The 26,203-nt window shown below is 41.5% G+C and overlaps 2 protein-coding genes and 2 pseudogenes across 3 annotated transcripts; 3 read left to right on the forward strand and 1 right to left on the reverse strand.

Annotated features, from left to right (window-relative positions):
* Positions 1 to 1,246: 1,246 nt before the first annotated feature.
* LOC121769972 (syntaxin-81-like) lies at positions 1,247 to 5,318 on the forward strand. Of its 2 annotated transcripts, none has more exons than XM_042166758.1 (8): positions 1,247 to 1,407; positions 1,685 to 1,800; positions 1,937 to 2,020; positions 2,137 to 2,241; positions 3,743 to 3,886; positions 4,324 to 4,587; positions 4,692 to 4,823; positions 5,048 to 5,318. In XM_042166758.1, exons 2-8 carry the CDS (start codon positions 1,723 to 1,725, stop codon positions 5,189 to 5,191), a joined length of 951 nt encoding a protein of 316 aa, XP_042022692.1. In that variant the 5' UTR covers positions 1,247 to 1,407; positions 1,685 to 1,722; the 3' UTR covers positions 5,192 to 5,318. The 2 variants fall into 2 exon arrangements, with proteins under 2 accessions (XP_042022692.1, XP_042022693.1); XM_042166759.1 differs by having other exon boundaries at positions 1,264 to 1,380.
* Positions 5,319 to 8,323: 3,005 nt separating this feature from the next.
* LOC121770988 lies at positions 8,324 to 10,714 on the forward strand (annotated as a pseudogene).
* Positions 10,715 to 11,811: 1,097 nt separating this feature from the next.
* On the reverse strand, positions 11,812 to 21,028 carry LOC121770219 (annotated as a pseudogene).
* Positions 21,029 to 24,725: 3,697 nt separating this feature from the next.
* LOC121770220 (secreted RxLR effector protein 161-like) lies at positions 24,726 to 25,253 on the forward strand. The gene has a single exon (XM_042166991.1). It carries the CDS (start codon positions 24,726 to 24,728, stop codon positions 25,251 to 25,253), a length of 528 nt encoding a protein of 175 aa, XP_042022925.1.
* Positions 25,254 to 26,203: the final 950 nt, after the last annotated feature.

The raw sequence follows: 26,203 nt of genomic DNA on the forward strand, positions 1-26,203 counted from the left end.
TTTAAAATATTTATTTTTCACTTAAGTATAATAACATTAAAAAATACTATAATTCACTATAATATTTTTTCTTCTCAAATTTTAAAAAATTAAGTAAAATTTTTAAGTAAAATAAATTTCACAAAGAATTTTTTGTAGTTCACTTTAATATTTTTATTAAAAAATGTTATTATTAGAGTTAATTTTTTCTTCGCAAACATAGAGATCGAGCTGTATAATAAATAATATTATTTAATTTTAAAAATAATTAAAGCATAATTAAAATATTTTATTTCTTATTTAAAATTATGAAATTATAAAGCATTAAATATTATTTAAATGAAAGTATAATTGAGTTTCTAAAAGAAAATGGTGATGGAAGAAAAAATTAAAAAAATTAAAGGGAAAGTTGCAAGGTCTAAAATGCCCTCAAACTATAAATATTTATACTAATGGTGCCTAGTGTTATTTTAGTCTTATCGTACCAAAAGCGATATAAAATTTTTTTAGGGACCATTAGTGCATTTTTCGACAAGATCAAGGACTATTATGGTAGTTCACTCTTTATTTATTAATTTATACTTCGTAAATTTACTTTTAATATAACACACTTGTCATTTCTTTGGAATCCACATACATTAATTGAGTGTACAGGTAAAAAACATAAAAATAAAAGGGACGATGAAGTGTCTATTGTTGCATTATAATTTTTTTTTTCACTTGCAATTATTTAATAAATGAACTAAACAACCAATTGATTATTCATTTAACTAGTTAACATTTGATAGACGAATTAATTGAATTTTGATGCACGATTATTAAAAACTTTGTGTTGCTAATAAATTTAATTTTTCAGTCGGTTAATAATTTTATATTTATTAAATTAATTAATTGTACCAAATTTATTTGTAAATAAGCTTATTTTTAGTCTTATGTGCCAAACATTTTAGCAAGATGATAGAAGATATAATCTTACTAACCAAACACTAAAATGAAATCCAATAATAATCTAAACCAATACAAAATTCATCCCAATTTATCTTATATTGTATCTTGGTATTATTTTGTCTATCAAAGAACACACACTAAGTTTAGTTGTTATGATAAATTGAGATATTAATCAGTGAACTTAATAATTTGAAAATTAAATTAATATATTCCAAAAACAAAATACACAAATTACCAAAGCTAATTAAGACGTATTTTTACGCAAAAACAATGAAACCCCAATTCTTATAATGAACTTTAAATTTAATTTGCAAAAAACAATCAAACCCCATTCCTGTAATGAACTTTAAGTTTAATTTATTCAGGAAGAATGAAGCACACATACTTAGTATATTAGCTGCGAATTATCGATCTCTTCCCACAGATCGTTCTCTCTAGAAGTGCTGTTTCGAGGTTCATTTCTCTCTCCGATTCGAAAAGGTTATGGTTGTTCGTGTCTGTTTAAGCTATTCTGCTGTGTAGATTGCTATCTGTTGAGAAATCGCAAACTCGATTGCGGTTTTACCATTAATTTTCAAAGATAGTGGAATTTTCGTTGGGTTGATTATGAATCTGCGGAATCATAGATGCTTATCATGTCAGTGTGCTTTACATTTATGTGATGTTTCCCTAAGTCTTTCCCCCAATTATTCTTTTGATTGGTTTACTTTGTTGGTGGCGATTGTAAAATCTAATAGCAACATTTCCCCCCAATCAGACGGCCACTCTGCTCCCGCTAAATAAGGAGTTGAAGGCATGGCAAAAGCCAGAGATAGAACTGAGGATTTTAAGGATGCTGCGCGACGAGCAGCAATCAATTTGGAATATGATGAGGTTCTTCGCCTTTCTGAACTTTGTTAATTTTCATTTCATCATGGTTTACCAAATTGTTGTAGTACATCTTTATGCCGAGTCTCTTTTTTCTTGATGGTTGCTCAATCTTTCTCTGACTTGTCAATTCTTTTGGCAGTCCAAAATTGCAGCGATAATGGCATCTTTTATTATGCATAAATCTTTGGAAAGGTCACTGTTCACCAAAGCTGCACTTAAAACGGTACATTTGTGTCACATAGCTGGGAAGATTGTTGAATTTAGTGTTGGTGATACTGGCATGTTTTATGAGGATGTATAATCTTTTTCTGAGTTGATGTGTCGATCGTTTTTTGCCAGCTTGAAAGTATTAGAGCATTAGAGCAGTTCCTCTCGAAGCATAAAAAGGATTATGTAGATGTACACCGAATTACTGAAAAAGAGAGGGATAGCATCGAGCATGAGGTGAGATATACATTTACTCCCTAGTTTATAACACTGTGTCTTTTTCCTTCAAGAAGGATTGTTAAGGATTTGTGTTTAAGTTTAAGATTTCTTATAAGTTTATAACATTTGGCCTGTCTACATGAAGTTAGTTTTCTATCTAGAGATCCCTTTCGTTTTGCATTTTGGGGCCTGTTTTTTCCTTATAGAATGATTGTTAAGGTTTTGTGTTTTAAGTTTAGGATTACTATTGACCTTTGGCATTTTGGCCCAGGTTTTAAAATGGCCCTACCTTCAAAAACTGCAAAAAAACCCCAACCATTCACCAAATCTCCAAAAAGGCATGTGATCGTATTTTCACTACCGTACAGCTGGCTTGGCACGCCGGAAAAGTAAATAGACATAGTAGAGAAAGTAGTAGTGTATTTGGTGTATTTTATTACTCAACACAGGCCACATATATATAGTACAAGAGACTAAGCTAGGCTATGTCACATCTCAGATGTGGGACAGAATACTAATGTTCTTAACACTAATAATATTCTTAACACTATCGATTCAGTTTCTATAGAAATTGGGTTATCTATTTGCATGTTTCTACTACAGATATATTATTATTATTATTATTATTATTATTATTATTATTATTATTATTATTATTATTATTATTATTATTATTATTACACTGTATGATGATTTCATGTATTCACATCGTTTGGATAGATTGCTTATAGTTTCCATAACCTACCAATTTTCATTTGATTAGAATAGTATATTATAGGATAGATGGTCAAATCTGTCCCTAAGTATCACCATCATAGAGAATAATTGCATTCTTTAAAAGGCTAAACTGCCACTTGTTGCTACTATTAATTTTCTGATATTTTGATGGATAATGTATCGGTTTGGTTGTTTGACAATTGATATAGCTAGAAAAATATGTTACCAATGTATATCTTCCATGTCATTCTTCAGCGTAATTTTATGTTTGGATTTTTATCTTAAAGTATACGCAATCTGCTTTGGTGGTGGAGGAATCTTACCAACCTTTGTTTCATTTCAACTGTACATACTGCATATGCTAAGTAGCAATATACTATCTTTTAAACATCTTGTATCCTTTTTTTTATCTTTAATGGATCCGTGTCTGGTACATACTTTATTCGTATTTCTCATGTGTTTACTGTCCCATGAGCAGTTTCTTGTCAATTTTAAATTGGATTAGAGTCTCTAATTTTGTAACTGAATATCCCATGCACCACATGTCTAACTTTTCCTATCCTCTTGAAATACCCAACCCCTTATCATTGTCTGTGCTGCCATTTGAATCTTAATTATTTTGGGACCTTATGATTTTGGAACTAGTAGACTATCTTTAAAATGCTCAGTGTGATTTTACTATTACAAAGAGTTTGTCTTAATTACTTTGTATCTGTTTAGTTTCTCTGATTAAGAGGTTTTATGCTCCATATAGCAAATTTCATGGAGTTACCTACATCTTGACAAAATCTACATTTTGCAGGTTACAGTTTTCATCAAAACCTGCAAAGAGCAAATAGATGTTCTCAAGAATAGCATAAATGACGAGGAAGCCAATTCAAAGGGATGGCTTGGTATAAGGAGTGACAGTTCAAATGCCGATACCATAGCTCACAAACATGGAGTGGTATGGCTTGTATATCTGCATTGTTTTGATATCAAGTCCTTGTTTTATAGTTGCGGCTGTGGTTATTATTTAGATTTCTCTGGTTATTCACTCGAACTGTTCAATAATACGTAGCACTAGGTTTTGGACTCTTTTAATGCTTTCTACAATGAAACAAAAGAGGGACATTGCTTTTGTTATCAGTTGTGGCAGTCCTCAATCCGAGATTGTAGTGCAAAATTCATTTGTTTTTTAGTACAGAATATTGTGCCATAACCATTGATTTGTTAGTAGGCCAACTTAAGGTAAAAAAACATTTATAGTACTATTATTTACTACTATTACTTTTAGCATCTCTAGGAAGCACAGAGACTCATATCCATGTAATATAAAAGCTGAAGTATTATCATTTCTCAATATGACTTTTTGCTTAGCGAAATTATTTTTTGTAATTGTAGGTATTGATCTTAAGTGAAAAGCTTCACTCAGTAACATCCCAATTTGATCAGCTTCGAGCTGTACGCTTTCGAGACGCCATCAATCGGGTGACACCAAGAAGAAAACTCAAGCCGAAAGGCCCTACTATTGCAGAGAGCTCAACTTCTGGAAACATTGACCCCAGGGAAGTAAGCAATACTGGAATCAGGCAGACAGATGATGCTCAAGCACAGCCAATTAGATTCCAGCAACAGCTCTTAGATGATGAAACACACGCTCTTCAGGTAATTGACTGGTGACTAGTAGAAGCTTCTGTATTTGTGGCATAAGCTAGTCAAGCCATAGTTTCTCTAATTTGATTTTCTGAGTTCGTGTAATGTTGATGCAGGTGGAGTTAGCTACCATGTTAGACGCTGTTCAAGATACAGAGACAAAGATGGTGGAAATGTCTGCCCTGAACCACCTCATGTCTACTCATGTTTTGCAACAGGCTCAACAGATAGAATTTCTGTACGAGCAGGTTAATGAACTTTATGCACTTCTCCAAGCTGATTTACAATCACTATGTTTTCATGTGGAAATTGTAATTTATGATATAGCTCGTTTTTAACTTTTTGCTTGGTTCACATCCATAAAAAAGCCTTAGAACACTTGTTTACTAGTACTACTTTAATTAGATAAATAAATGTGCCATTTTTTTAGAAATGCTGAAGTTTATTATTCCTTTGTTTTTGGATTGAACAGGCAGTTGAGGCTACAAATAATGTGGTGCTTGGTAATAAGGAGCTGTCGCAAGCCATCCAAAGGAATAGCAGTAGCAGAACATTTCTTTTGCTCTTTTTATTTGTCCTTACCTTTTCAGTTCTCTTTCTTGATTGGTATAGCTGATTTAGATTTTTTTTCTTATTTTTTTATATTTCAAATGGTATGGCTGAATTAGACACTATTAATTGTCCATGTTATACGAAATTGTACTGGGGTAGGGCTTAAATTTAAGTACAGTACTTTATATGAATTTGCACTGTATCCATGTTTCTTAGAGCATCCCCAACGGTGCTTGATGAGAAGGACGGCGTCCGTGCCGACGGCGCGACACAACCTCGTCCGCCGCTGCACTTTTGCCGTCGCACGGCGCTGCTCGATACATCGAGCATGTCCGTGCCGCGGAGCAGGGTGACGTGGCAGCTCCCAATTGGCCAACGGCTCAGCTGTTGGCATTTTTCATTTTTTTTAAATCGATTTTTAATTTAAAAATAGTTTTAAAAAAATATTTTCCCACTTCCCAATATAATATATCCGTTTTCTTACCACTTTTAATTTAGTTTTCAATTTTTTTCCCAAAATTCACATTTTTCATCTATAAATACCCTCATTTCCACACAAAAAAGTTTACATCATACTATACAATTATCATCTAAATTCTCTCATCAATTCTCAATCTTTCACTTTACTCTTGCAAAAAAAAATGCCCGGCTCCGGCGATCACCCCTCCGGCTCCCGTGGTTGGAACCACAATTGGTTCCCTAGCCCGGAAACGGAATTCTCGCCCCCTCCTCTAACCCAAGGTTCTCAAATTCCGGGTGGCTACTGTCCTTACCCGGTGGACGAGCAAGATGTCCTCGATGGGCGATACGGGTGGGCACCCGAACAAGGATCGGGAGGGAGTGGCGGCTCCCAAACTCCTCATCCTCGTAGCACTCGTGTTCAGGGTCGTGGTGGCGATCCTCATGTCCGCACCCCGTACACTCTGAGGGAGATGGATATGATGTTCAAAGCCTATATGGAAGTCTCCGAAGATCCGAAGGTTGGCACGAACCAAACCGGGGATGGGTTTTGGTTTTGTGTCTCTCGCCGGTACAATGCCTTTCGACCGGAGGGAACCATCGAGCGTAATGAGAGTATGGTGCGCAATGCCATCTTCAGAGCCAACGAAGAAATCCAAAAGGTCCAGGGGATTTACCTCCAGGAACAGGAGTCGGCGGGGAGCGGCAAGAGCGAGCTCGACATCATCAGTGCCTCCATGGCGACCTACCAATCTTATTATTACAAAGCATTCAGGTACCTCAGCGCATGGCAGGAGGTGCGTACGCATCCGAAGTATAAGTGAGACTTATCATCCTCCTCCAGCTCATCCAACAAACGGTTGAGGTCGTTTTCCGACGCCGGCTCAGACGATGTGGCTACCCAGCTTACCGCAGCTAACTTGGGTAGCCCCGACGCCGGCCCGAGTAGTTCCCAACGCCGGCCGCAAGGAAGGAAACAAGCGGCGGCCAACCGCCGTCGTGCCGCTCCCGCTCCCGCTCCCTTTGTGCCATCTCAACCGCCCACCAACTCGTTGTGGACCCTTTTGGCTCAACTCAATATGGCCAATACGTCGCACATGTCTCCCGAGCAACTTGATGCACATTATGCAATGATACGAGTTCTCCGAAAAACATTGGGGATAGAATAGTCTTCCACAAAGGTATTTTAAGTATGTAATTTTAATAGGATTTTAATTATGTAATTTTTATTTTTTTGGAATTTAAGTATGTAATTTTTATTTTTTAAGATTTTAATTATGTAATTTTTATTGTAGAAATTTTTTTAGTAATTGAAGTATTTAAATTAAATAATGGAATGATGAGACCGTTGAGCATGTTCTTGCGAAAAAGCATGGATGTGGGTGTTGTGCTCTTGAGGAAGAGCTGAGAGTAAAAAATTAATAAATGTGGGGCTAGACCCACAACCATATTCTTTGGCAAGAACATGGTTGGAGATGCTCTTACGTTGCGTGAGCATTGGTGTAACAAAGAATAATATTTGAATCCAATTGGTCGACGGTATTTCTAATTTGGATGATGAAGTAGATCTTATCGGATTTGGTACTACATACTTCTCATCCGCTCTAAGATAGTTGATTTGTTTCTTTTTGGATACCAAGGAGTCAATGTAGCTTAATTGGGCAAACGAAGAGACGATTGATTCCTTAACTGGAAGTGACCTCCCTGCTCAAGGTGATCCTTCGGATTTTTGAGCGTATGTAGCTCGCCATGAGTCGACATGTGATAAGAGCAACAGGGCTGACTCCAACAAGATCTACTAGAAGTAATTTGGGCACACTTCGACCAATGCGAAGAATTAGGGAGTATTTTAATTTTATTAATGTATTTTTATCTTAGATTTTTAATTTTACTTTATCAACTAATATAAATTTTAGTACTATAATATATAAAAGAAACATAGCCGATTCCAATAAGATCTAGTTGAAAAAGAATTTGGGCACACTCTGGTCAGTGGTCACATTATAGTTTTAGGAGTATTTAATCATGTACGTACTTTTTTTTAGTTTACTATTATTAATTTTATTTTAAGCACTTTAATTAATTATGTACTTGGATAATGGAGATAAGATAAGCATTCATACAACTAAGGGGGTGTTCGGTTGACAAGATTAAATCTCATGATTAAATATGTATCATGTTTGGTTCATAAGATTGAACCCTTAACTTAATCCTAGATGGATAGTCTCATGATAATTAGTCATAGCCTCTCCCTCCAACTAAAATAATCCCACAACTTAATCCTAGATGAGATAGTCTCATGATATTAGTCATGGCAACAGAACGCCACCTAAATGTATAAGATTGAAGAGATTTTTTGACTATTGAGCCGTATGGATGCCATATTGCCTCAGGTTATTGAAAATGTCCATAATCCGTTTTTGTATTTTATATACTGGAGTATGTGATAATGACATAATGATGATGATAGTAATAAGGTTTATGTATTAACAAATCTGGACTCTATATAGTACTACTATGACATATCAAAATATTTTATATATTTACTTTATTCTTTTCTTTTTTTGTACTTTCCTCAAAACAAATGATAGTAGTAATATTTATTGATGAATCTACAAATCATGAAACTGCATAGTGTATATTCAAGAGTCAAACTTAGCTTTTACGCATATCCAATATATAAAGAAGATCATATAACATTTACTAAAGATCTCATTTAATCTTTACTAGTGGGAAATATTACAAAAACGGGTGCATCGTACTGAATAAATAATGGTCATCGTCAACTTTTATGTTTCATCTCTTCTTCCACTGAAATAATAGTTGCAAGCAGTTTACAAGTATGAGATTCCCCTGTTTTCTACTTGTGATCTGCATCTGCTTATTCAATTTTGTAAAAGCAGAAGAAACTCTAGAGACGTACATCGTCCACATCGATCCACAAATCAGCAATATTAATCAATATTCACTTTTCGCAGCCAATGAACCACGTCTTCTCCATCGCTATAACAACGTTTTCTCTGGTTTCTCGGCAAGACTATCAGCTGCTGAAGTGAAAGCCATGGAAAATACAGAGGGCTTCGTGTTGGTGCGCCGCGAAAAAGTTTACGAGCTCCACACAACCCACACTCCCAACTTCTTGGGACTGAACCAGAATGCCGGTTTCTGGAATTCTTCCAATTACGGAAAGGGCGTCATAATCGGTGTCATGGACACCGGGATCACACCGGGCCACCCCTCATTCAGCGACAAGGGGGTCTCGCCCCCTCCCGCCAAATGGAAGGGCCAGTGTGATTTCAAATCCTGTAACAACAAGCTCATCGGAGCGAGAAGCTTCCTCTCCGAAAGCCCGAGCCCGGCAGATGAGCAAGGCCACGGCACGCACACTTCCAGCACGGCCGGCGGGAATTTCGTGAGAGGCGCCAGTGTTTTTGGCAGCGCAAACGGCACGGCGTCTGGAGTCGCGCCGCTGGCTCATGTGGCTCTGTACAAAGTCTGCGGAGTCCAGGGCTGCCCCGAGAGCGCATTGCTCGCGGGGATAGACGCTGCCATTGGAGACGGCGTGGACATAATCTCAATGTCGCTGGGTGTTGCGTCGGTCCCTTTTTACAGCGACAGCGTCGCATTAGGCGCGTTCCGGGCGGTGGAGAAGGTGTTTTTGTCAGCTGCTCCGGCGGGAATAGGGGGCCTTCCGTTGGTTCCGTCTCCAACGCTGTTCCGTGGGTCCTCACTGTCGGCGCTAGCACCGTTGATAGAAGATTGGGGGCCACGGTAGTGCTCGGAGACGGCCAGAAATTGAGCGGGGAAGCGGTGTTCCAGCCGCGTAACTTCTCCTCTGCCGATTTGGCATTGGTTTTTCCTGGCGCCAGAGATAATTCCTCTTCCAAATGTAGTCCGGGCATGTTGGACAAAGCCGAGGTTAGTTATAAAAATCCATAGGATGAAATTTCATCCTAAAATTAGACTAATAATTATTTCAGTTCTCTTTTTTTTACACCTACTCTGTTTATTTTTCTCTTGTTGGCATGCCAACAGGTAGCTGGAAAAATTGTCATGTGTGAAAGGAGCGGCGGATCAATCGCTGCACCTGCCGAATCGGTGAAAAACGCCGGTGGCGCAGCCATGATTTTGATGAACGGAGAATCCGCAGGCTACAGTTTAAACTTAGTAGCAAATCAAACTCTCCCCATGTCGCAGCTCACCTTGGAAGACGCAAATAAAATCAAAACCTACCTAAAAAACACTTTCACTCCAACCGCCAAAATCGTGTTCGAAGGAACTCAGATAGGCGACCCCCACACCCCATACGTAGCATCATTTTCGTCACGAGGCCCGAACAAACAAAGCCGTGGAATCCTCAAACCCGACATCATCGGACCAGGAAGCAATGTTCTCGCAGCTTGGATCGGAGGTCAATTCAACATCATCTCGGGCACCTCCATGGCGTGCCCCCATCTCAGCGGCATCGCGGCGCTGCTGAAAAGCGCGCACCCGGACTGGTCGCCAGCTGCAGTTAGGTCCGCCATCATGACCACCGCGTACCGCGTCAACCTCAGTGGCAAACCGATTGAAGATCATAACCTCCTTGCTGCTGACCCTTACTCAATAGGCACTGGCCATGTCAATCCTGCGAAAGCGAATAACCCCGGCCTGGCCGGAGAGCTACATTCCCTACTTGTGTGGCTTGAATTACACCGACCAGCAAGTCGGCATCATCGTTCAGCAAAAGGTGAATTGCTCGATTGTGACACCTATTGCCGATGCAGAACTCAACTATCCATCGTTTTCAATCAATCTTGGATCGTCGGCTAAATCGGTGGCGTATACAAGGACGGTTACAGATGTTGGGGGAGCGAATTCGTCGTACCATGTTGATATCGTTTCGCCAGGAAAGGTGAATGTGAGAGTGAAGCCAAGGAAACTGATATTCTGTGAAGTGGGACAGAAACTGAGGTATAAAGTGAGATTCACCCGCTTATCTCTTCCGGCCGTGGAAACTGTTTCTCAAGGATTGCTTAGCTGGATTTCTGCGGATCACTTGGTCGCATCTCCGATTGCAGTTACATATGAGCATCGTTAACCTCTTTCTTCAACTTCAAGCATGCACTATAATAAAATTTGTTGTTATTGGAAGTGTCGAATACTTATCAAAGATACACTGGTAATTTAAGTTTAAATACATTTTCATAAATGGATATGGATCCTCTGCTGTGCAATTTTGCACAGCAGCTCCTGCTGTTGCTCACAAAGCAATAAAAAAATTAAATAAATTAAATAAATAAATAAAATAAATATATATTATTTTATTTGTGTATTAGAAACAGCAGGAGCTGCTGTGCAAAATTGCACAGCAGAGGATCCATATCCTTCATAAATAAGTAGTCGTGTGTTGAATATATTCCCAGTTTACTGGTAAATTTTTTCATATGGGAAAATGCTCTCTAGAGAAGTGCAACAATCATTTAAATTAAAGATAAAAGAAAATAGCTGGTGCAGGTGCAGGTGCACTATAACAATATCTGAAGGCCTCGCCTAGACTGTTGTTGAAACTGGTGATGAATAAAAAATCATCTTCCTTTCTTAGGGATAGATTTGGAGTGGTAAAATTTACAAAGGGGTGCCCGGTTTGCAAGATTGTATCTCGTGACTAAATAAGTAATGTGTTTGGTTCATGAAATTCAATCTCACAACTCAATCCTATGCATAATCATGTGATAATTCGTTATAGCTAACCCCTTATGACTAAAATAATCTCACGACTCAATCCTAGATTATATGTTGGTATATTTTATCTAGGAAACCGAACACCACCTATGTGTACATATAATTTAAAATTATACTCCCGCCGTCCCACAAGAATAGGCACTCTTTCCTTTTTAGTCCGTCCCACAAGAATATGTACTTTTGAATTTTAGAAACCCATTTATCTCTAATGAAGTGAGACTCATTATCTACTAACAATACTTTAATTACTTTTTCTCTCTCTTACTTTACCAATTTTGCATTAAAATCCATACCGATCCCAAAGTGCATATTTTTTAGGGACGGAGGGAGTAAGAAACTACTGAAAAAATTACTACTAGTAAATTTGGTAATATATTCAACACACGAATACTAATTTATGAAAATGTATTTAAAATTAGAATTAGAGTATGCATATCTATTTCAGTAACTAGAAATTTTATTATAGTGCCCGTTTGAGAATGCTTGAAGTTGAAGAAGTGGTTAATGATGTTGATATGTAACTGCGATCGGAGAGGCGACCAAGTGATCGGCAGAAATAGATAAGCGGGTGAAGCTCACTTTAGAGAATAAAGTTGGCGTTGGCTCCACGCTCACACTCACCTTTGGTGGCGCAACAATCTCCACATGATATGCGGAATTCGATCCACCAACACTTGTAACCGTCCTTGTATACGCGATGATCCAAGATTGATTGAAAACGATGGATAGTTCAGTTCTGCATCTTCAATAGACTTCACATTTGAGCAATTCACCCTCGATGATGCTGACTTGCGGTCGGTGTAATTCATGCCACACAAGTAGAGGGAATATAGGTCTTTGGTTTTGTTGGTTTCAGTATGGTATGATAGCCGAGTCGAGGAGGCCTCTTCCCGCAAGACGAGATATGCCCCGGTAGTGCTCTCGGTTTGGCGTGTCGTCCCCAAAGGTAAAACGGCTACGTCTCTTTTGATGCAACACCGCAATTAGCAGAGCTCCGGCGAACTGGATAGAGGAGAGGGCAGAGCTTCGACAGAAGGACAATGCAGAGAGAGGGAGAGAGCTTATGCAGAGAATGCTTGTATGTGTATCCTAATGCAGTGGTATGACTAGCCTATTTATAGGCCAAGCAACCATGCAGGGTCAACCAAGCCATGAAGGCTCATCATGGCAGATTCGTAACCGCCGGCGGTTACGAGCGTGTGGCAGGAGTGTGCCTTTCGCGTGTGGAGCGTGTGGATTTCTTATGTGGCAGCCGTGACTGTGCCTCGCTTGACGACGTGTCAAGCCACTTGGACTGCTGACTCGGTGGTGGTCTAAAAAGATTAGTTTGGGCCAAGCACCAAGCCCAAAGACCAATTGCCAAGATCCAAGTCCAAGTCTAAGTCCAAGATCAAGATCGAGATCGGGATCGGAATCGGGCCCGGGCCCGGGCCAGAGGCCCGCGGCCCGTGACCGCGACCGCGAGCACGGGCACGAACACGGGCTCAGGCTCGGGCGGGCGGGCGGCGGCGGCGGCGCGCGCGTGTGGGCTCTTTCACCCATCTTGATCCACTATAATTATTAAGTAACATAAAGGCACTTAATTTAAGCACATTAAAAGATGTGTTAATCCTCCAATGTGGGATAATTAACACTAATTATTTATTCCCTAAGCTCCAACTCCAAGCTTTAATTAAAAGCTAATTATGCCCAACTTTAATCCACTATTTCTCACTCACCGGAAATCGGATTTGAGAAAGTGAATATACTACATTTATCTACGTAAAATGTAGATCAACGCTATGTCATTTAATTTCACAAAATTAACTGTCTCGTCACATTTATTATTTGGTCAAAATCCATTGACCAGGCATATTTAATCCATGATTTTTACAATCCCCCACATGAGTGGAAATAGCCAAATGCATATGCATGCAGACACAAGCTCAACCCTCGAGAGGTATATAAGCATAGGGATAGGTAGTTGTTGGCTTTGAACCCTCCATAGTCGACACCATTGGATACACAGGCGGCTTAGTAGCGCGATGCTTTGAACTAATCCCCCACGGCGTGCACCGAGATAATGGTGTTAACGCTTAAACACCTCAACCTCATCCGTTCTCACGTTTTGTGTCCATTGCGGTCTTGGACACCACTTTGGATTCATAAGTGTGTTTTATGAAGCGACCACACTTCGCACTTACATAGGTGATTCTTAGTCAAGTATCTTGCCATACTTGGTCTCTTTGAGAACTCCATCTCTTTGAGATTCTTAAGAACCATTAGAAGTCATAGACTTGGCCTTTACCACTAGGCAAGTTCTCCAACACTCTGTTGCTCTCTAGGGAATGGATATAGTTGAGTGTTTCTCATGAACTCTCATAGCTTAGTTGTCCCTTTGAACCAAGTTCTTGGGATCTCCAGTCATCATGGTTGGGTTACCACTATGATAATTCTTTAGTTTGTGGATTTCAAACCCATTCCCTCTAGCAACTTATTCATTTGATCACGGTTTAACCCTTTGGTTAGCGGATCCGCTAGATTATCTATTGACTTCACATAGTCAATTGTAATCACGCCAGTTGTGATCAAATGTCTCACGGTGTTATGTCGTCGACGTATATGTCGAGACTTACCGTTATAGAAGCCATTGTTTGCCCTTCCAATCGCCGCTTGGCTATCGCAGTGGATTAGCACTGGTGGCACTGGCTTAGACCAACATGGAATGTCTTCAAGGAAGTTCTTAAGCCACTCGGCTTCCTCACCAGCCTTATCTAAGGCAATGAACTCTGATTCCATTGTTGATCGGGCTATACATGTCTGTTTTGTGGATTTCCACGATACAACTCCACCCCCAATAGTAAAGACGTATCCACTTGTTGAAAGTGAGTCTCTATTATCGGATATCCAATTGGCATCACAGTACCCTTCAAGTACCGGGGGGTATCTCGAGAAGTGTAGCCCAAGATTTTGAGTATGTTTTAAATATCTCAAAACCCTCACAAGAGCTCTCCAATGCTCTTTGCTTGGATTGCTCGTGTAACGACTCAACTTGTTCACGGCACAAGCAATGTCAGGTCGAGTGCAATTAGTCAAGTACATAATGCACCCGATGACCCGTGCATACTCTTCTTGTGCAACGGGCTCGCCTTTGTTTTTGCTCAAGTGAACGTCGAGTTCAATTGGAGTCTTAACCGGCGCGCCATCATAGACTTTGAATTTATTCAATCTCTTCTCAACATAATGTGATTGTGTTAAGATGATTCCATCAGACGTTCTTAGAATCTTCATTCCAAGAATTACATCGGCTAGACCCATGTCTTTCATGTCAAAGTTTCTCTTTAACATGACCTTTGTATCGTTAATTACTTAAGTGTTACTACCCAAGATTAACATATCATCAACGTATAAACACACTATAACATGGCCGTTATTAGTGCTCTTGATGTAGACACATTTGTCACACTCGTTGATTTTAAACCCATTTGATAACATCACATTATCAAACTTCAAGTGCCACTGCAATGACGCTTGTTTCAATCCATATTGAGACTTTACGAGCTTGTATACCTTTTTCTCTTGTCCAGGTACTACAAACCCTTCGGGTTGCTCCATATATATTTCATCTTCTAATTCACCATTTAGAAACGCGGTCTTTACATCCATTTGATGAATCTCAAGATTGTGCAATGCAGCAATAGCGAGAAGCACTCGGATAGATGTAATCCTTGTTACAGGTGAATATGTATCGAAGAAGTCATGTCCTTCCTTTTGTTTAAAACCCTTTACTACTAATCGGGCTTTATACTTATCTACTGTTCCATCGGCCTTAAACTTTCTTTTAAGGACCCATTTGCATCCTAAAGGTTTAGCACCTTCGGGCAAATCAACCAACACCCAAGTGTGGTTTAGCAAAATTGAATCAATTTCGCTTTGAACAGCTTCTCTCCAATGTAACCCGTCTGGGCCATCGAATGCTACTTTTATAGATGTCGGTTCTTCATCTAACATAAAAGCAATGTAGTCAGGACCAAATGTTTTTGGTGTTCTGACCCCTATTACCACGTCTTAGTATTGTATCATTCGGATCGGACCTTGCACGCTTGCGCGATTTAGGTTCCTCATCCGCTGATTTAGAACTAGTGACTTCTTCTTCCACTGGTTTAGAACTAGTGGCTTCTTCTTCAATTCTTGTCTCAGAATTGGTTACGACCTTTTCTTTGTCTTTGCAAGGAAATGTATTTTCGAGAAATACGACATTCCTTGACTCAATTGTTGTCCCTACTGTTATAGTCGATATTTCGGACTTGTGAACAACAAATCGATATGCACTACTATTAAGTGCATATCCAATGAAGATGCAATCAACCGTCTTAGGTCCGATTGTAACTTCTTTGGGCGGAGGAACCATCACCTTTGCCAAACACCCCCACACTTTGAGGTATTTGTAGGATGGCTTCATTCCTTTCTACAGCTCATAAGGAGTAACATCTTTTCCTTTGAGAGGGATCTTATTCAAGATATAGTTGGCTGTCAAAACAGCTTCCCCCACATGTTATGTGGTAATCCTGATGTTAGAAGCAGTGCATTCATCATCTCTTTTAGAGTTCGATTTTTGCGTTCTGCAACACCATTAGATTGTGGTGAATATGGTGCAGTCGTTTGATGGATTATACCACTTTAGTTGCATAATTCCTCAAACTGGGCTACATATTCGCCTCCTCTATCGCTTCGAATCGTTTTGATTTTACAACCAAGTTGATTCTCAACTTCGTTCTTATAACTTTTGAACGCTTCTATTGCTTCATCTTTACTTCTTAAAAGATAAATGTAGCAATACCTTGTGCAATCATCTATGAAAGTGATAAAGTACTTTTTACCACCTCTAGTTTGCACCATCTTTAAATCACATACGTCCGTGTGAATTAATTCAAGGGGTTTTGTGCTTCGTTCAACCGAGTGAAACGGCAACTTAGTCATTTTTGCTTCAAGACAAATTTCACATTTATCTTGGATATCCAATTCATTAGCCTTTAGTAAATCTAAATTTACTAATCTTTTAATGGCTTTTGAATTTACATGTCCCAATCTACAATGCCACAAATTTGAACACTCAGTCAAGTAAGGGGAAGTAGATGCTTTATTTTTATTAGCCAAAGGCTTTGCAACACTGCGAGTTGCCACACTAAGCTTGAAAAGCCCATCGGTTACATAACCTTTTCCGAGGGATTTTCCAAACTTATACAAAGTAAACCTATCAGACTCAAATACAAGTTTAAACCCCTTATAACTAGTATTGATCCTGACACTAGGTTCTTGCGGATGTCCGGGACATGCAGCACATCCTTCAAAGTGATCGTGACGCCAGACGTCATCATGAGAATCACGTTACCAACGCCGAGGACTTCGGACGATGCTTTATTCCCCATGTTGATCTTCCTCCCTTCAGCAGCAGTGTAGGAGGCAAACTTGCTCCTATCTGAGCAGACATGAGCAGTAGCGCCGGTGTCGATGTACCAGCCACCCTTGTTATCCACAAGGTTAACCTCTTCGGTGACCACAGCAATGAGGTCGTTTTCATCCCAGTCCTTGAACTCCTTCTCAACGACGTGGGCAGCCGGCTTCTTCTTCTTGCTGCGGCAGTCTTTAGCAAAGTGGCCTTGTTTGCCACATTTGTAGCAGTCGCCTTCAAACTTCTTTGAAGGCTGCTTTCCCTTCCCTTTGTCGCTTGGACGGTTGGGGCGAGGGCGTTTGTTGGAGGGACCGCCCCGTTCCAACAGATTGGCTTTGGCTTCAAGTGGGGTGAAGCCCTTAGCCTTTTGGTCGCTTTTGCGCACATCAGCCTCAATGCGCAACTTCACGATCAAGTCTTCAAGGGTCATCTGTTTTCGCTTGTGCTTAAGATAGCTCTTGAAGTCCTTCCAGCTGGGAGGAAGCTTGTCAATGATCGTGCACTTTAGGAATTTATCGGGCAAGGTCATCCCTTCAGCCACTAATGCGTGGATGATCATTTGGAGCTCTTGGACTTGCTCCATGATGGGTCGAGAGTCGACCATCTTGTAGTCCATAAATTTGGATGCTACAACTTGTTCAGTCCCTGCAGCATTATCTATGCTATATTTCTTTTCTAGGCTTTCCCACATTTGTTTAGATGTGGTTACATTGGAGTATACATTGTACAAACTATCATCTAAAGCACTTAGAATGAAATTTTTACAAAGATAATCTCCTTTCCTCCAAGCCTCATAGTCCGCCATAACTTCGAGCCTCGTCTCTTGGTCACTTGGCACGGGCGGCTCGTTCTCCGTGAGGAAGTTGGCGACGCCCAATGTTGTCAAGTAGAACAACATCTTTTGGTACCACCTCTTGAAGTCAGATCCTCCAAACTTGGGTGGTTTCTCGGCAGGTGGCATCATTCTTGGTGCCAAAGGTGCCGAACTTGGTCCATGGAAGGAACCAATTCCGTTGCCCCCGAAGGAGCCAACAACATGGTTGGGCATAGAGCCCCCACCATTCATGTTGGGCACAGAGCCTGCCATGGTCGCACTATCCCCGAAGGGACTAGCACCCGCATGAGACCCGAAGGCCCCAGCATTCGTGTGAGACCCGAAGGCCCCAGCACTCGATCCATTAAAGGATCCGAAGGAACCACTAAAAGTGGAACCAACCAATCCACTCGAGGTGGATCCACCAGTGAGCCCATGGGTGTTAACATACACCCAAGGGGTTGTTGATGAAGATGGATAGAACCCAGGGGTTGGCATCATCGACGGAATCGATGAAGTGTCGACAGGTCCAGTGGTCGCCATGGAGGAGGAAATGGCGGTGGTGGTGGTGGCAGCAGCGGTGTTGGATTCAGTCGTCATCTCCAGCAAAGGTGTTTAAAGTTTCGAAAGTTTTAGTTCAGTTTAGTGGTCCAAATTGCTTCAAAGGCAGTTATATCTCGTCTTGCGATTGTTGGTTTCAGTATGGTATGATAGCCGAGTCGAGGAGGCCTCTTCCCGCAAGACGAGATACGCCCCGGTAGTGCTCTCGGTTTGGCGTGTCGTCCCCAAAGGTAAAACGGCTACGTCTCTTTTGATGCAGCACCGCAATCAGCAGAGCTCCGGCGAACTGGATAGAGGAGAGGGCAGAGCTTCGACAGAAGGACAATGCAGAGAGAGGGAGAGAGCTTATGCAGAGAATGCTTGTATGTGTATCCTAATGCAGTGGTATGGCTAGCCTATTTATAGGCCAAGCCACCATGCAGGGTCAACCAAGCCATGAAGGCTCATCATGGCAGATTCGTAACCGCCGGCGGTTACGAGCGTGTGGCAGGAGTGTGCCTTTCGCGTGTGGAGCGTGTGGATTTCTTATGTGGCAGCCGTGACTGTGCCTCGCTTGACGACGTGTCAAACCACTTGGACTGCTGACTCGGCGGTGGTCTAAAAAGATTAGTTTGGGCCAAGCACCAAGCCTAAAGACCACCCAAAGACCAATTGCCAAGTCCAAGTCCAAGTCCAAGTCCAAGATCAAGATCAAGATCAAGATCGAGATCGGGATCGGGCCCGGGCCCAGGCCCGCGGCCCGCGACCGCAACCGCGAGCACGGGCACGGGCACGGGCTCAGGCTCGGGCGGGCGGGCGGCGGCGGCGGCGCGCGCGTGTGCGCGCGTGTGGGCTCTTTCACCCATCTTGGTCCACTATAATTATTAAGTAACATAAAGGCACTTAATTTAAGCACATTAAAAGATGTGTTAATCCTCCAATGTGGGATAATTAACACTAGTTAATTATTCCCTAAGCTCCAACTCCAAGCTTTAATTAAAAGCTAATTATGTCCAACTTTAATCCACTATTTCTCACTCACCGGAAATCGGATTTGAGAAAGTGAATATACTACATTTATCTACGTAAAATGTAGATCAACGCTATGTCATTTAATTTCACAAAATTAAATGTCTCGTCACATTTATTATTTGGTCAAAATCCATTGACCGGGCATATTTAATCCATGATTTTTACAGGTTTAAGGTCGTAAACCAGACCAGGATTATTGACATGGCCACTGCCTATTGAGTAAGGGTCAGCAGCAAGGTGGTTTTGATCTTCAATTGGTTGGCCACCGCGGTTGACGCGGTCCGCGGTGGTCATGATGACGGACTTCACTGCAGCTGGCGACCAGTCTGGGTGCGTGCTCTTCAGCAGCGCCGCCACACCGCTGAGATGAGGGCACGATATGGAGGTGCCCGAGGTGATGTTGTATTGGCCAGCGTTTCTAATCCAAGCTGCGAGAATGTTGCTTCCGAGTTCATTGATGTCGGGTTTTAGGATTCCACGGTTTTGTTTGTTCGGGCCTCGTGACGAAAAGGATGCTACGAATGGGGCATGGTGATCGAACATGATTTTGGCGGTTGGAGCGGAAATCCTTTTTATGTAGGTTTTGATTTTGTCTGCATCTTTGAAGCTGGGCTGCAACATGGGGAGAGTTTGATTGGCTACTAAATTAAAACTGTAGCCTGCGGATACTCCGTTCATCAAAATCATGGCTGCACCATCGGCTTTCTTCTCGTATTTAGCAGCTGTGGCAATTGGTCCGCCCCTTTCACACATGACAATCTTTCCGGCAACCTGTTGGCAAATGAAAAAAAATTAAATATAATCACATCGTGTAAAAAGAGAACTGAAATTATTATACTATAAGTTTAATTCGTCACTCCAATTGGCCAATTGATTTTAGGACAAAAATTTTGCATGAATAACCTCGCCTTTCGGAAGAAGTAGTATTTGTGGCGCCAGGAAAAACCAATGCCAAATCAGCGGATGAGAAGTTAGGCGGCTGGGACACCGCTTCCCACCCAATTTCTGGCCGTCTCCGAGCACTACCGTCGCCGCCAATTTCCTATCAATAGTGCTAGCACCGACAGTGAGGACCCACGGTGCAGAGTTGGAGACGGTATAAGAGGAAGGTCCCCTGTTCCCGGCGCTCGCGGGGCAGTCCCTGTCTCCGCAGACTCTGTACATGGCCACATGAGCTAGCGGCGCGACTCCAAACACCGAGCTGTTCCCTCTGACGAAATTCCCACCGGCCGTGCTGGAAATGTGCGTGCCGTGGCCGTGTTCATCGGCAGGGTCGGGCTCTCGGCGAGGAAGCTTCGCACTCCGATGAGCTTGTTGTTACAGGCCGAGGATTTGAAGTGACACTGCCCCTTCCATTTGGCGGGAGGGGGCGGGACCCCCTCGTCGCTGAATGAGGGATGGCCCGGTGTGATCCCGGAGTCTAGGATGCCGATTATGACACCCTTTCCGTAATTGGAAGAATTCCAGAAACCGGCGTTGTGGTTCAGTCCCAAGAAGTTAGGAGTGCGGATGGTGTCGAGCTCGTAAACTTTTTCACGGCGCACCGACACGAAGCCTTCTGTATTTTCCATGGCTTTCACTTCGGCTGCTGATAGTCTTGCTGAGAAACCTGAGAAAACGTGGTTATAGCTATGGATAACACGTGGCTCGAGCTCGTCATTAATATTGTTGATTTGGGGATGGATGTGGACTATGTACGTATCTAGAGTTTCTTCTGCTTTAGAAATGAAGGAAGATATGCAAAGATTATGAAATCAATTAAGAGTGATTCTTTCCTGATTTATAGCTAGGGTAAATCATAGTAAATCATACCATATGTAGATATTTCTATGCCTATTTAGGCGTATAATTCCCTTCTCTGTAATATACTTGGATGAATATATGAAAGCTTTCTTCAACATGGTATCAGAGCAAAATAATCAAAGGCTCAGAAGATAAATTCATCATCGCCATATACCTGTCCCGACCAGAAGGCGGACAACCGGACCTGAAAAATGTCAGAAGAAGAAGATGTTAAAACCGACGACATCAGACTCAAAGCAAGCAAGAATGTTACAGTAGCATTCAAGCTAAATGGAAACTATCCACTATGGGCTCGGCTGATACGAGGGGCCATCGGAAGCAGGAGGGCATTGCGGCACATCACCGGAGTGCCGGAACCCCCAAAACCAACCGATAAAGAGTATCTGGAGTGGGAGGAGACCGATTTAGTGGTCTTCTCCTGGATCGTGGACAATAAGGAGATCGAGATTGTCGGAGATTTCGCACACAACCAAAGTACAAAGGCGATTTGGGAAAGCCTGGCCGTGACGTACCAGAGTACGTCGGATGCGTATATGATATACGATTTGGAGGATAAGGCCACCCGGATTGTCCAAGGGGACATGGATCTGGAAACCTACTGGAGAACCTTGCACGGAGTATGGATCGAAATTGATCGATGCCAAACCAAGACCATCACCAGCTGCGATAAAGAAATCGGTGAGTATCGAAACATCATCAATCAAAGGAGATTATACAAGTTCTTGGCGGGATTAAACCCCCAATTCGAAGGAACCAGAAGAGGATCCTCAAAGAAAGCCCAACGCCTCCAGTAGATGTTGCATACGGCTGGGTGAAACGGGAAGCCACACGGCTAAAAATCATGTCGTCGGCAGGCGCCGCTCCGTCCTGGACAACACCTCGCCGCCACCAACAGCCGCCGCGGAGCAACCAAACCGGACAAAACCAAGCTATGGTGCTCAAACTGCGGGATGAACAAACACACCCGGGAAACTTGCTTCAAACTGGTCGGATTCCCGGAATGGTGGGATGAGAGTCAAAAAGGGAAGGCCAAATTAGCCATCGGAGTGGAGGAAATCGGCGGAGTAGAGAGCGTCGCCCGTGGGCGGAGTGCTGAAGGTGGAACTCTAAGCAGTGGCGGCGGCAGACGAGGAGAGGAGGTGGGGCAGGCGGTGTTCGCTGGACGGGTCGGAGGGACAGAGAGCGGCGGAATCGGTGAAGGAGGTAATGGGCTAGGGTTTTGCAAACCCTACCCATTTTATGATTTTCCGCCTAATCCTCACTTTGTCCATAAATTGCATAATACACCCCATGCATTGCAGTCTGCCCCTCATATTTTGACTAATCCGAAAAATGACCCCATATTATGTGATGATAGATTAGTCGGTCTCAATAGCTTTGAAATATTGCATGAACTGCCTATTGCATGTACTGTGCAACATAAGTCTAGAGAAAAAGATAAAAGGTGGATTTTTTATTGTGGAGCGACTGACACAATGACACATGATAAAAAATGATTTTGTAAATTTTTGTGGTACTATGAAAAATTAGATACAAACTGCAGATGGGGAATTAACTTCGGTAGAGGGGAGTGGAACAATTGAGATTTCACCAACGTTAAAATTGTCAAATTGTCTCTGTGTTCCCAAATTATCACACAAGTTGATGTCTATTAGCCACGTGACGAAGGAATTGAATTGTACAGTACTAATGCATCCCAATTTCTGTGTATTACAGGATATTAGGATGAGGAGGATAATTAGGCGTGGCACTGAGCGTCAAGGCCTCTACTATGTTGATGAGATGGCTTACCAAGGCAGTGCCGCAATGCTGGCTCACGGATCTGCGGCTCGAGACGCTTGGTTGTGTTGTGGCACAGACGTTTAGGTCACCCATCTCTTAGTTATTTTAAACTGCTTTTTCCTAATTTTTCTCATCTTAAGGATTTTGAGTGCGAATCTTGTGCTTGGGCGAAAATCCATAGACAATCTTTTAAGTCTACTGAAACTTGTGTTAAGAGTCTTTTTTCCTTAGTACATGCTGATGTTTGCGGCCCTGCGCCCGTTACTGATGATCATGATTTTAGATATTTCTTGTTATTTGTGGATGATTGTTCGAGAATGACATGGGTATATTTTTTAAAACACAAATCTGAGGTTTATGAAAAATTTGTCTTATTTTACACGCTAATCCAAACTCAATTTCAGACAACCATCAAAGTCCTTAGGCCTGACAATGGGAGGGAGTTCGTCAATCGGGAAATGTCAAATTTTTTCATGGATAAAGGGTTAGTTCACCAAAACTCGTGCCCATATACCCCCGAAGAAAATGGAGTAGCCGAAAAGAAAAATAGAATAATTATGGAAATCACTTGTGCCTTGTTTTTTGACTCTAATGTTCCGAAATTTCTTTGGCCTGAGGCAATTGCTACATCTGTTTATTTGGTGAACCGTCTTCCTACAACAATCTTGAAAATGAAAACGCCGTTACAACTGTTATCCTCACTAGCCGACATACCCAAACCTCTTACCCTACCTCTTAAAATATTTGGGTGTTCTGTGTATGTTCATGTTCCCAAACACGAGAGAACAAAATTTTCCGCGTGCGCCATAAAATGTGTTTTTTTGGATATGGGATCAATCAAAAGGGTTATAGGTGCTTTGATCCGTCGTGTAGGAAGATAATAACGACCATGAACTGCAATTTTTTGGAGTGTGAGTATTACTATATCAGCCTTAGTGGTCATGGGGAGAGTAGAACTATTGATAGGTCAAGTGGACCCCTTAGCTGGTTTATGTCATTACCAAGCGACTCTGCCGTGGAACCAATAGAGACAGTTAGTACTGCCGCTGAGCCTGTCTCGTCACCGGCAGAGCCTCCTCAATCGCCGTCACCTAACAGTCCTCCTCCAGTGATATCTGAGGTAATTACTGAAACTAGAATCAATAGTACAAATATTCCTGATGACTCTGCCGCAGAGCCAACAGAGAATGTTGTGATCGACGGGGATACTTGACAATACACACTTCCATATCGAAGCACAAGGGGTGTTCCACCCGAGCAGTACAGTCCAGAACGTATCTCGAAGAAAAGTATATATTCTGTGGCAAATTTGGCTAAAGCAAATCTGACAGAAATGGCAGGGGCCTTTATGGCGGCCCTGTATGAGGAAGAAGAGATTCCCAGATCGGCGGAGGAAGCAATGAAAATTCAACATTGGAGGGAGGCAATGCTTGTAGAAATGAATGCACTGATGAAAAACAAGACGCGAGAAGTATGTGTGAGACCATAGGGGTCTGGACTAGTGGGATGCCGCTGGGTGTTCACAATCAAGAGGAGACCAGATGGGTCTATTGAACGCTACAAAGCAAGGTTAATAGCAAAAGGCTATACTCAAACCTATGGAGTCGATTATGCAGAGACTTTCTCACCAGTAGCTAAGATGAATACTATTCGTGTATTGTTCTCTATTGCTGCAACAAAATACTGGCCACTGCATCAATTTGATGTAACTAACGCCTTCTTGCATGGCATTAGTTACATCAATTTTTATATGCATTTAGGATCTAGAGTTTCTTCTGCTTTAGAAATGAAGGAAGATATGCAAAGATTATGAAATCAATTAAGAGTGATTCTTTCCTGATTTATAGCTAGGGTAAATCATAGTAAATCATACCATATGTAGATATTTCTATGCCTATTTAGGCGTGTAATTCTCTTCTTTGTAATGTACTTGGATGAATATACGAAAGCTTTCTTCAACATACTTTCATAAGCCAACGAAAGTATGTTTTGGATCTCCTGACGGAAATAGGAATGCTAGATTGCAAGCCTGCAGAAACCCCCATGATGCAGAACCATGGTCTTCGACTGACTGAAGGGGCTGAACTTACGCACCAAACGAGATATCAACGCCTGGTGGGTAAGCTTATCTATCTCTCTCATACCAGACCAGATATTGCATATGCCGTGGGAGTAGTTAGTCAGTTTATGCATAAACCTCAAGCCGACCACTGGGAAGCGGCCTTGAGAATTGTGCGCTACTTGAAGGGGACAACAGGATACGAGATTTTATTCGAGAACCATGGAAACTTGGAGGTGCATGGGTTCACCGATGCAGATTGGGCGGGGAATCCAAATGACCGAAAGTCGACTGCAGGGTACTTTACCTTCGTGGGAGGTAATCTTGTGACTTGGCGGAGTAAGAAGCAAAAGGTGGTAGCCTTATCAAGTGCAGAAACAGAATTTTGTAGGATCAAGAGTGGATTGACAGAGATCCTATGGCTGAAGAAGTTAATGACAGAACTTGGCTTGATGTCAAAAGAGCCGTGCAAACTCTTTTGAGACAATAAAGCAGCGATCAGTATATCTGAAATTCCAGTACAACACGATCGAACGAAGCATATTGAAGTAGACCGCCACTTCATCAAGGAGAATATAGAAGCAAGGGTGATAGACCTTACGTTTGTTCGTTCAAAAGACCAGTTAGCAGATATTCTCACGAAAGCTGTGGATGCAAGAAGCTTCTGTGAAGTATTGGGCAAGTTGAAAATGGGAGATCCCATTCTTCAACTTGAGGGGGAGTGTTAGAAATCAAGGAAGATATGCAAAGATTATGAAATCAATTAAGAGTGATTCTTTCTTGATTTATAGCTAGGGTAAATCATAGCAAATCATACCATATGTAGCTATTTCTATGCCTATTTAGGCGTGTAATTCCCTTCTTTGTAATATACTTGAATGAATATATGAAAGTTTTCTTCAACATTCTGCTTTTACAAAATTGAATATGCAGATGCAGATCACAAGTAGAAAACAACGGAAACTCATACTTGCAACTGTTATTTCAATGGAAGAAGATGAATGCTGGTGAAGAGCATAATTTATACAGAACAGTGCACAGAATTCATTCCATATCATAGCTATCAAACATACTAATTAGAGAAATTACTAGAGAAATTTACCGTATAAGTAGAGAATTGCGAAGGAAAGGATATGTAATTGAGTACTCCTTACATCCCTCAAATATTGTCACGGTTTGATCGACCACGAGTTTTAAGAAATGTAATAGAAAATGAGCTGAAAAAGTTGATAGGACGTGGGTCCTACTTTTAAAGTATTAGTTTTATAATAAAATATGAGTGAGAATAAGTTAGTGGAATGTGGGTCCATTACAAAAAATGGTAAAAAGTAAAATCTGACAAATTTTGTGGAACATATGAAAATGAAAATATATGACAAAATTTCTGGGACGGAAGGAGTAGTAGATTTTTCAAATTCATTCAGAATCTGTA

This window comes from Salvia splendens, chromosome 16, assembly GCF_004379255.2.
Source record: "Salvia splendens isolate huo1 chromosome 16, SspV2, whole genome shotgun sequence".
NCBI classification, from domain to species: Eukaryota; Viridiplantae; Streptophyta; class Magnoliopsida; order Lamiales; family Lamiaceae; genus Salvia; species Salvia splendens.